This window comes from Mytilus galloprovincialis, chromosome 8, assembly GCF_965363235.1.
Source record: "Mytilus galloprovincialis chromosome 8, xbMytGall1.hap1.1, whole genome shotgun sequence".
Classification (NCBI taxonomy): domain Eukaryota; kingdom Metazoa; phylum Mollusca; class Bivalvia; order Mytilida; family Mytilidae; genus Mytilus; species Mytilus galloprovincialis.
The window spans coordinates 43,428,143-43,440,885 of NC_134845.1; the positions used below are offsets into that span (position 1 = coordinate 43,428,143).

General features: G+C 31.1%; 1 protein-coding gene across 4 annotated transcripts in view; it reads right to left on the minus strand.

The window, feature by feature from the left end:
• Positions 1–1,060: 1,060 nt before the first annotated feature.
• LOC143042012 (C2 domain-containing protein 3-like) overlaps positions 1,061–12,743 on the minus strand; it is a 48,261-nt gene continuing 36,578 nt past the window's right edge. For all 4 annotated transcript variants that reach the window (XM_076214218.1, XM_076214219.1, XM_076214217.1 and 1 more), the window contains 8 exons: positions 10,928–11,027; positions 10,261–10,484; positions 9,866–10,022; positions 9,278–9,329; positions 8,941–9,068; positions 7,754–8,175; positions 5,135–7,001; positions 1,061–4,565 (listed from right to left, as the gene is read on the minus strand). In XM_076214218.1, the coding sequence (XP_076070333.1) occupies positions 4,386–4,565; positions 5,135–7,001; positions 7,754–8,175; positions 8,941–9,068; positions 9,278–9,329; positions 9,866–10,022; positions 10,261–10,484; positions 10,928–11,027 (3,130 nt within the window). In that variant the 3' untranslated portion in view covers positions 1,061–4,385. The remainder of the gene's footprint in view (positions 4,566–5,134; positions 7,002–7,753; positions 8,176–8,940; positions 9,069–9,277; positions 9,330–9,865; positions 10,023–10,260; positions 10,485–10,927; positions 11,028–12,743) is intronic.

Genomic DNA, 12,743 nt, shown 5'->3' on the forward strand with positions numbered 1-12,743 from the left:
AATGAAGAATCTACATACACAGTTAGATTCGGCATATCAAAGAACCCCAATTATTCAATTTTGATGAAATCAAACAAAGTTTAATTTTGGACCCTTTGGGCCCCTTTTTCCTAAACTGTTGGGGCCAAAACTCCCAAAAATCAATACCAACCTTCCTTTTATGGTCATTAACCTTGTGATTAAATTTCATAGATTTCTATTTACTTATACTAACGTTATGGTGCGAAAACCAAGAAAGATGCTTATTTGGGTCCCTTTTTGGCCCCTTATTCCTAAACTGTTGGGACCTAAACTCCCAAAATCAATACCAATATTCCTTTTGTGGTCATAAACATTGTGTTTAAATTTCATTGATTTCTATTTACTTAAACTAAAGTTATTGTGCGAAAACCAAGAATAATGCTTATTTGGGCCCTTTTTTGGCCCCTAATTCCTAAACTGTTGAAACCAAAACTCCCAAAATCAATCCCAACCTTTCTTTTGTGGTCATCAACCTTGTGTCAAAATTTCATAGATTTCTATTAACTTAAACTAAAGTTATAGTGCGAAAACCAAGAAAATGCTTATTTGGGCCCTTTTTGGCCCCTAATTCCTAAAATGTTGGGACCAAAACTCCCAAAATCAATACCAACCTTCCTTTTATGGTCATAAACCTTGTGTTAAAATTTCATAGATTTCTATTCACTTTTACTAAAGTTAGAGTGCGAAAACTAAAAGTATTCGGACGCCGACGACGACGACGACGCCAACGTGATAGCAATATACGACGAAAATTTTTTCAAAATTTGCGGTCGTATAAAAAATGTTTGTACAACGACATAATACATTTAAATTTTCGGAACTTATGTTGAGTACACGAAAACCAGTCCTGAAGAAACTTTGTTTATTTATAAAAATATTAATACTTGTGTTTGTCCTCCTGGCTAGTGACTTCTGTAACCTCTCTCCTTGTTTTGTATATATTGTAAATAGTTATTGTTGTTATCTCTGTACTGATGTAATGCATTGGCTTTAAGAGAATAAAGATATATATATAGCCCTAACATTAACAAGAAATACATATACTTCTCTATTTCCTTTATTGTTTTATTTTGTGTAGGGAAAGACCTGTTTCTATAAATAACTTATAATATGTACAAATATAAACAAGTCACAGTTCATTTATACTTTGTACAACATTACAAATAGTGGACGGACAATTAAAAATCCCATTATTTACTTTAAATATTCAATTAAATAGAAAAAATAATAATAATATCCATAACATTAAAAATAAAGGTAATATCATCTAATAAAGTTTGACATGTATCTTGTATCTTATAAGTATTCAATGTCATTTCCTTGTATGTCAAATATGCTTACATCAAAAACTGGAATATTTGAAGTATACTGTTATAATAACGAAAAAAATAACAATCAATGTTTAAAATGTCACAAATAAAATTTGGTCCAAAAAGAAATCAGAAATCAGAAAAAAGTGTTCCTAAAATTAAATATTTTCTACCATTCAAAATTTTTATTGAGATGGATTTTGATGATTTTTTTTTATTCGAAAGGAAAAAAATCATGAAGATACAAACACAGCTTTATAGTTCAGAATTTAAATTTGAATAGTTATGCAATTGAAACATTTCCTCTTACAAGGTCAAATTTAATATTGTATGTTACCAATACACACACAGATCTTTATCTCTCATTAGCTTAGGACTATTGTAAAGATATATAAAAATGTTTCTCGTACTTTACAGTACCTACTGGTATAATAAATCTAATCTTAATACCCTCAGCTAAAGAAATGCCATCTACAAATATCCATAAATAAATGCATTTTTGAACTATTTTCCTACTGACATTAAAATGAAATGACAATGACTCAAAACTCTTCAAATGTGATTATTAATAATGAGAAAATAAAATTGTCTACAAATTAGACAATTGTTAATATTTTTGTTCAAGGATGAAAATAATTAAAGTGATTTACTTCTTAAAGATGGCTTTGAAATCTAAAACTGAAAATATGTAATTATCAATTTCGAGCAGGAAATAAAAGACATTCTGAGTGCTGCAAAATGAAATGGAATGTTTTGCTTACATGATAAATAGTATAAGGTATAGATATTTAATCCCAAGAAAAATGAACAAACATATATGTATTTAATCATTTATAATTCATAAATATAGAAGACTATGAGGTATTTGAATACTTAGCATATCCAAATTTACATAATTTAAGTGATACTAGAAAAGGGCTGCATAATATATGTACCATTTAAAAGATTTAAAATCATGAAAAATGTATTGTAACTTATCTAAATGATGTGATTTGACCTTACATAATGCAGATTCATTATTATCATTATATCAATTTGTTTTTGGATTTAAATGGGTGTAGAATTTTTTTTTCTATTGGCACATATGCACACTGTGGAAAAACCATGAAATAAAATATTCAGAAAAAAAATAATCTTCTCTCAATCCACCAAATATTAATAAATCTACAGTAGCAGTCACAACTAAACTGGGTGGAATTATATAAGGACTACAATTATAGATTATCGTTGATCATCTCAAGGAGATTGATTTTCTCTCGCTTGAGCCGATACAGCAAAAGCGAGAAATGCAATCGAGTTGAGATGACCAATGATAATCTGTTTATCGCTATTTTACCTATGATGACGCTGTCAATTTCATGTCAATTTCATTAGCAACGCCATGTGCCACCTTAGTTTCTAGCGATAATTGTCCATCTCAAGCGAGTAGCATGATATGAAAAATTATCACAAAAAAAGATCAAAGGAAAAATGCACAAAATAGCGATAATAGTATACTATCACAGATAAGACCAGTCAGAGACTGAAATTGATAAATAAGAGAGATACATGTCAAAATCAAATACAAAAGTAATGAAAAATGGGAGATTAATGTCCTAATTAACAAACAAAATGTCATGAAATAATGTCAGTTATAACTATTTTAATATGCATTTCTAAGAAAAATAAAAATGTTATCGCTGAAAGATAGATAAAAATAGCCTTGATATCTAACAAAAATTATAAATAACAAATAATATTATCTATATATAATATAATCTATATGATTACCTATTTACTTTTTAAAAATAAGTTTATCTACAACTCATCTGCAGATAACTGTTTCATTTATCATATTTATACTCCCTTCACACATCCACAGAATTGTGAATCTGAACTGTAAAGTAATAATTGAGAGAGTTATTTCCCCTTACAGGCAGTAGACCCCATTTTTGGCAATCTTAGCTCAGATCAACTCTTTTTCCCAGACTGGAACTTCTTTTAAACAAAATAAACCCCCAAAACATGTCTCTAGAAATGATTTCAAGTCAATTGAATGATTTCTTAACTGAATTTATGGATGGAGGTATTGACGAGTAAAATAATATCTATTTACTAGATTATAAGTTTATCTTGCAATGAAAATGAAAAAAATTAGATATATATTATACATGTCTGCTACTTTTTGTTAATATGATTCATAAATGGGAAATATTTCAGCTGAATAAGTAAAAATTCTACTTCTGAAAATTCTCCACAAATTGATCCTACTATTCATTATTGAGCTTAGCTTTTGGATAACAATGATTACAGAAAGTGTGTTTTGTAGAATAATATCAACAATTATAGTTTGCCATTGCATGATTGGTATTTAGACTCCAACTAAGGCCAGGAACAGACATATGTATTTGGTTTGCATATATCTTAACAAAATTAATCAATAACAACATATTTTCAGGATAAAATTGATATCACTTATATTTTATTTTACTGTATTTTTTCTTCTTACTGACTATTTACCTACTTAACTGACCCTATCTTGGATTCTGTTTTCAGACATGTATTTTAGCAACAACAAGAACCACCATAACATAATACTACCTAAAATTTGTGGTCGTATAATTGGCCGTTTCAGAATCTAAAGCATCATGGGTAATTTCATTGTTTGTACCCCAAAATGAAAATAACGTCACATCATTGGTTGAATTTCCATTGTTCATGACATTTTTAACCATTCACAACGTTTTGGAGTACACTTTTGAAAAAATTACCCAGGATGCATTAGATTCTGAAACGTTGAATTTCAGTCTTTTGTATATTATATATGCCTACAATCACGGAGCTGTAGAATACAAATATATTTTCAATACAATTCTGACCACATTTTTTGTAAATATTGTCTGAATAAGTTCCTTTTTTACATCACTTGTGCATGAAACACAAGTCATTCATTAATTCACCAATTGGAGAATAGGACATACAACGACCATTAACACCAAATGCATTTTACATCCAATACAAATATTTTGGCACTTCAGAATATCAAAAGATAATTTACATAATATTGTTTCGTATTCATGACAGCTTGGATGAGAAAATCTTGGCTATTCTTTTTGCTTCTTCAGCTGTTGGGAGTTGTCTTCCCTTTGTTTGTCCATTAAATTTCTTCTTGTCTACAGAAAGTTTCTGTTTCATATGGAATGCCTCCTTTGTCTTCCCTTGTTGTCTTTCAGGATCATCAGACACATCAGAATCCTGCATAAAATATAATATTCATAAATTCAAAAATGAGGGTTTGACCTTGAAATAAATTATACATAATGATGGGTATTATGGGATACTGAATTCCAGATACAGGTAATTATAGTACATAAATTTTAAAGAAAGCATTGAACAATGCTGTAAAAACAGACTGAAATTAAACCTTAAACATAGAGGAATGAAAAGAACACTATAACAGTTGTTATAAAATCGTATTCAGGGAGAGCAATGGCCTTAATAAAATTGTTGGCAAGTAAGGTGAAAATTGTCACCAGTAATGCATATGTATTCAAATATACACAAATTAAAATGTTTGAACGAAGGTGCACTTGCTTATAATTACCCATATATATTTATGTTATTCTTATCGCTATTATATTATAGATTAAGGCTTAGAGTGTAAAACTATTTCTTTGTTTGAGTGTACAAAAATTATTTTCATTTGTTCCTAGAGGGTCATGTCATTTTAAGTGTAAATTACACAGAAATATTATGCAACAATTGTTTTACAGTGTGGAAAACTACAAGGTTAAGTGCATTAATTTGTTAAAACATAAACACACCTTTTCACTCGTTGGATAAGAAGGTCCAGATGTAGCTATCTCTAGTGCTTTCATTGAAGCCTCCAAATGTTGAGCAGGAAGGAAAAAGTTTGGCATGGCAGATGTTCTACTTTCACTTTTGAAAGATGATTTTTTAGTTTTTCTACTTTCAAAATCATCTTCCTCATAGTCAGAATATTGGTTAGCATCACCGTTTACCAATTTAGTGTCAATTTCACTTTCTCTTATTGTTGGCACTGGAGTTGCTGATCGTGAACTATTAGCACTTTCTACAGATAATTTGGCCTCTGTATGATCTCGCGTCTTTGGAGTTGTTTCATTTGGATAAAAATAATCATCAAGTTCGTCAACAACTTTGTTATATAAAGCTCTAGGAGATTTTGGCACATGATCACTTTCGGCTGAATATTCAGATCTAGATGGTAAAGATCGTTGACTTCCCGCTGATGACACACGTGACATTCGTTCTCTTTGTGTGACACTACCAGAATTCTCTGATTCTAAGTCAACGTTTTCAAGTAAACGATCAGTGTCAGCATCACAACTTCTGTTCAAATCTTCAATATTTTCGTGAAAATTTAAACTCAATTCCTCATGTTTCTTACTCTTAGGACTCCATGATGGTTTATATCGTGATCTTTCGTTTTCCTCATCATCTTCATTATCAGAAAACCAGCTATCTTTTTCAACAAATTGTTCTCTTAAAACCTGAGTTCGTTGTGGTGTTCTTGAGTTTGGAACAGATTCAATGTCAAAGAAACTATCCTCATTCATTTTGTCTCTTGCATTTGTAGCACTACTATTAATATCATTTGACACCATCTTATCGCTGGGCTTTAAAGTCCGGTGAAACGAACGATCAGAAGATGGAATTCCACCAAACTTTCCCGACACATCATTCAAAGTTCTTGGCATAATAACATCTTCATCACTCCTTTCAGCATCTGAATCATCTTCATTTTCCTCCTCATCAAGAATATCTCGATAGCGATGATAATAATTTGGATCACCTTCGCCGTCAGATCCTTCGTACTCTGTTTTCTCCTGAATTATACTCATTTCCTTAGGATCAACATGGTTATGTCCATTGCCATTGCCATTTCCATTTGATGACCTTGCTGAATCAAGTTTAAATGACCCAGTACTTCGTTGTGAATTTTCTCCATGATACATAAATCCTAATGATGATGGATCAGAATTTTCCGTAATTTCTCTAGGGGAGTAATTGTCTCTAGGAGTCACACCTAATACAGTGGGATCCCTAGGAGTAGCATTGGATGTAAATGTGTAAGAAGTTGACAATAATTCATCGTCTCTAGGCGTAAATTTCATGTTTATCCCTGTATCAGAGTTATTAGACTGGTCCCTAGGTGTGGAATCACATGCTAATGTACTGTTAGTTTCAGTGAGTCCAACAAAATCTCTTGGAGTAGTGCCAAATCGGAACGTATCAAGTTTATCACTTCCACTCCTATGAGAGTCTAAAGCATCATGGTCTTGATATTTCTCACTAGAATGAGTTGCTGAGAAGGCTCCAGAATCTGCTCCCGTTTGAGAGGATTCAGCCTCCTGGGAACCAGTCAACATCAATTCTGCCTCATTTTGCCTCACTGTATCCTGTCGACTCTGTGCAAACTGAAGGGAAGATAAGGTAGAAACACCAGACTGAGTTAGTGAGTTAACCAACTGTTGTGACTGACATGTGACTGGTAAACTTGATCCTGATTGGTTCAAGTGTGGAGTGTCATAAGATGTAACATACTGAGGCTGATGCTGGACATGGAATGAACTTCCTGTTGTTGGTGGGGAGGTAACCAGTTTCTGTTTGAGTTTGTATGTTATCTCATCCAAGTCCTGCATTTGTTTTCTGAAATAAATACAAAATTTATGATTAATACAATGCTTTTAAAATTAAATAATCTTAAATATAATCAAACAATTAATTTGTGTTTAATTTTAATAATGAGTCCTCAGCATTAAAATGCAATAGCTGTAAATGAACAGATTACTTACAAGATATTTACACTAAATCAGATGGAGATGTACTGATTGATATTTAGGCAAGGAAAATATGATTTATCTACATGTACTAGTTTAATAGGACTTTGAATAAGCTATCAGTATCTGTGATAACTCTTGAAATTACACTTTGTATGTCTTTGTTTTTTATACACTATTCTGATGAGTGTAGTCCTTTCCAAGAGATTTTTTCATGTTTTTTTTTTCTTATGTTAAGATATTAATTCAAATTTTGTTATCCAAGGCCTTTTCTTGCTTACGTTATGTTTTGCTAATTTTTGAAGGCCTTATGTTGACCTGACCTGTAGTTGTTTTCAACCCTATTTTCTGATCTTTTGATAGATAGTTGTATCATATGAAACCCTACCACATCTTGTATACATTTATCTTAATCTGTTCCATGTTAAAAAAAAACTTTTTCACATACATTGTTTTTAAAAAGAGCCACAAATATTTTTACAGTTTCTAAAATGCTGTGGAATGAGTTATTTTCAAATATACCTAAATATATTCCAGAAATTCTCAACTTCAATATACTTGGTATATAAGTTGTGTAGATTCTCTGCAATTCTTTGATAAGTACTGTATATATAAACTAACCTGAGTGATGAAAACAAATAGGACCTAGAGGAGTCACTGGCGCCACCATCATACTGAGCTGTTGAAAGACTTGGCACTTGGTTAAGGGACGGTACACTGGATGACAAACTTGTCTGAAGAGTAACGTTTGACGGCAGAGTAGATACAGGGGATTCCTGATTCTCCTCATGTCTCTGAAGGAATGTTCGTATATTTTCGCTGAGCTGTTGTTGTAACTGTTGATGGTGATTTTGGACCTGATCATAATGGGCATTAAAGTGAGGTAGATTGCTGGTAAAGGGAGCAGTAGTTGCCGGTAGTGACATCGGTGGATCACAGAACCAAATCCCTGATGTACTGACTCCAGCAGGTAAACTGGTTGGTTGTACTCCGTGTTCAGAAAAGTTGTATTGTGTCACTGAATCCTGTGGACATATGTTTACCTGAAATAAAATACACATAGTTTTACAAAAATAAAGTCTTCTGTAAATTAGGATGTCTTGTTTAGTTTCTACTGAATTCATATACGATCTGTTAACACTTCGTGTCATTTAGATAATTTAACATTTAATGTGTTTTTATGTTTAGATGTTTGGTAAACAATTAAGAATGTATGTTAAATGAAGCACATGCACACATACTCTTATATATATACTGACAATGGATAAATAAATTTGGGGAAAATAAACTATATTTAAAAGATATACAAACTCATCCAGAAAAGATAAACATTCAAGATTAAATATATTGAAACTACATAATTTAGGACAAATACTGTAAATTCAGAAATTATTGCGAGGTTTTTATTATTGCGAAATATGCGACTGAGTTGTAAACGCAATAATTTAAACTCGCACTTTGAAATGTTTTATATGAATGAAACAGGATTTTTCTCAAAATCGTAATAATTAAAATCGCATTTTAGTCTGAAATGACAAAATCGCAATAATAAATGCACGCAATAATTTCTGAATTTACAGTAATACACATTTTTACTATATGTCTACCTTTAATGGACATTCAATGTCACAAGAGAAAATGTTTGACACTGCAATGTAAAAGTGATTGTTGTATGACGTCAATAACTAGTGTTATTTTTTTTCTCCTGTAAAATGTCACGCATTCTTGAATAGTTTTTTTCTTAGGGAAATAAAAGAATTTTTAAGTTAAAAGATAAATCTATATATTTAAACAAAAGTAATAATTACCATAATTTGTCCTTTGCACTGGCCATTGAAGTCTGTAATATTGTACCAACCACAAATCGCCTGTAACCCTGACAACAGGGGAGTTAAATCTACCGACACAAATCCTAGGACTCGATCAGCTGATTTGTCTGTCAAAAATAACATGAAGAATTTTAAAATGTAATTATAGTGATGTGAATTGTTGTGAATGTACAGACATATATAGGCAAATAATCAATTACTGAAATGGACATTAATTAAATCAAAAATTTAAAACCGTTCAATATTTGAAAAAGCCTGATACTTTTATCTCGGATACAAAATTGAATTACTAATCTGAAATTTATCTATTACATACCTGGTTCTTTAGAAGCACCATGAGGTTTATGCCAAACTTTGAGCACTAAATTCTGGAATTAAATGTTATATTTTATGTTTTTTGTAACAAATAACTATAAGGAGCTAGTGATATTTTAATAATGGTAACTTTTTTGTTTTTTTCTAGAGTGATTCCACAGAAAATGTCCTAATGAATTCTTCATAAGTCAATAAATACAAGTGAACAGTAGTCAAAATACATGAAGGTCAAAATTTTATAACTAGATTGTTTTATACTGAAGCAAATTCAATATTTTGAGCAACAAGGAACTAAGTACTGTATACATAAAATTTTAAAAACTTTCGATTTTCAAACTGCTATTAAGTTCTCTTATCACACTAACACTTTTATGTTTTTTGTTTGTATTTAACAATAGACAGTGAATGTATCATTGGGACTCAGATAAAGTTAAAAAGTAAGAAAACCAATTTAACCAAATGTACAGATGGACGAACAAGGGTAAAACTCAGCTACAATGGGGCATAAAAAATGGTGCAGTTTAAATTTGGTAACTTTGTCATCAATTGAAACAATATCTGGTCTCAAAATGAATTGTAATATAGTTACCTTATTTTCCTGATACAGTAATTCTGTACTAAGTTTAGTTTCATGTTGATGATCCCAGATGGGACTATCTGAGTTGTGATATACTGCTGTGTAGGACGGACTTGATGATTCTGAGGTCTGGTAAGACACATAGGCATTTGGATGACTTTCATCAGATCTGAAAGAAAATTACAGATTAGTTCCTGTTTTAAAAATATGCTCAGATGTCAAATAATTGATAATGAGTTTGTTTAACCACCTTGACTGGCAATACAGGTCTATCACGTTTGGTGTAATTTCAATAAAAAATTGCATGTATATACCTAGCAATACAAGACTCAACCAGAATAAAATCTGCAGTACGCATTTATTTCTTTTAAGTTTCCAGAAAGGTTTGTAAGAGAAGACAACTCTACCTTGATTTGTCAACAATATGAGGTAAATGCATTGCCCTGTCTATAGAGATCACAACACTAAACACTGACGATTCTTTCTCTTCAACAACACTCAGATTAGATTTCTTAGACTTCTCCTTCTTAAGGCTAGACAGTTGGTGGAAGCTGTCATTTGGATCATAATCAGGATCCTCTGTCACTGACTTTTCTGATAATTCTTCCTCCAAGTCATCTTCGCTTTGATCCTTAAATTATATAAGTATTGCATTGTTTAAATTCTACATTTTACTTTTTTTCTGAATTTCAACATCTGAATGAATAAGTATCTGTCATGGCTACTCATTTAAACTGATAAAAACCACTAGTTCCAACAGTATCTAGGTAAACCCTACTTTTATGCATCTGAATGATTGCTTTTTATTTGTATGCACTTTTTTCATTTTCTCTAAAAAAAAAAAAAAAAAAATGAAAAAGAAGATTTTTTCTGTTGATAGTTTGTTACTTTGTTCTGGTGCTATTTTCATGTTTGATAAATATTTCTAAAAATTAAAATATAAAAAATAAATTATTTGTCCGAGTAGGTTTCATCTGCACTCTGGAGACAGAGAATAAATTATATATAAATTCTATCAATAAAACACAAGCCTTGAATAAAAATATTAATTATGAGTCTCAATACTGTATTTACCTGATGAAGAGGACCAAACTGTGGTTTGGAGGTTATATGAGCCCTTGCAAAGGCACCACCGAAACTAGAAGATCCAGGTTTAAACAAGGGATACATTCCACTGAAAGTACAGAAACAGAAACATGTTAATCTCTATTAAAATCTTGCTTCCACTCTTCTTTTTCAAATTTGAATATTTTACAGTTTATATAACTTTTATATTTGAAAGTATTGTCACTTTCATTTGAAGGAATTAATAAATACTAAACAAACAAAATCAAAACAAAAATGTAAATTACAATATTTGGTTCTTCTTTTAATGTTTATATCATTACATAGGGGAAATTCGCCTAATTGCGGACAGCGGCGATTTGCGGACGGAAAACGAATATCACACTTTTCAATAAAAATTTGAAATAAATATATAAAATAAATATATGAAAAAATGTGTTTTGTTTTTTATTTACACTCTATTTTGTTGCAATGATGATATCATGTTCATTACTTACGATTTACTTCCATGCCATGTGTTTGAAAGTACATGCTATAAATAGCTTATGTCAACAAGTTTGAAACCCGGGAAATTTGGAAAAAAATCCAAAGTCATCGTGTCACAGTCAATACACAGTTATTCATGTAAGCGTGGTAATTTATGTGTTGAAAAGAAAAAGGCATGGAGTATTATATTGAAGAACACATTTCTGTTTACTCTTTTTACTGATTTGTCTACATATGATTACAAAATATGAAAAAGCAAATGTCCGCATTTACACTACCGAAAATAACATGATAGCTGAAATGCGGACACAAGATTTTTTGGACACGTGTAGTGGTGCAGATGTGGAACATACGCAAAATTCTCTTAGTATCTATATATACATTTCTATATATATACAGTAATAATGCGAAACAGATACATAAATATGATATCAATAAAGATTTGGATTGATTTGTTTTTTATTTCATTCTTCATATAACAAATATTATGCATTTGGCAGTTTGATTTTTTCTACTGTCAACTGACACGTATTCTGCGGGTGTGACCCGAGAATTTCACTCAATTCTGAGGGATCAACCGGCACACCCGCCGGGTCATTGCATATCCTGGAATTCCGAAAATGACCCGTTTTCACCTGGATTTCTTAGCCTTCAGATTGATTTCATAAGTGATTTTTCTTTGAAATACCAGCAAATTCGTAATTCTTTCATGAACAGGAAGTTCATCTAGCTGTGTAAACTGTCAAATTAAGTGACCCATTTAGTGCATGGCTTCACTTGACAGCTTTGGTGTCAAACACATTGTTAATTAACAAGTACCTTAGCTTTAGATCGTAAATAAAACAACTGGAGTTCCTTCCCCTTATTTGTCACCATTCAAAATTGTTCCTTAAATTTACGTTTTTGGGGTAAAAAAAGATAAAATCGAAAGCAAATAGAATGCAAATATATATTGAAAAATTAATTTTCATTATTTGTATACCTTAATAAACATATGAAATAAGTAGTAAAATTTCTTTTTTTATCTATACTTCCTTTAACTGTTTAACTTTATTTTACTATACTCTAATTTTGATATTCGCGTTTTTAATTTAAAAACGGACAGTCATAATTCGACATTAAATTGACAACGCCCTGTTTAAAAATGAAAAAGACAAACAGTTAAACAATAATACACTTGACTAAACAGAGAACATCACGAATCCCACATTAAATATGTAAGGGTTGATAAGTAATTCAAGGACTTAAATTACATGCATGTTTAGAATAGAAACCCAATTGCACCACTCTTCACTAGTTCAAAAACTGAAAAACGTCCTGCTCAAAGCTGGGTTTTGTA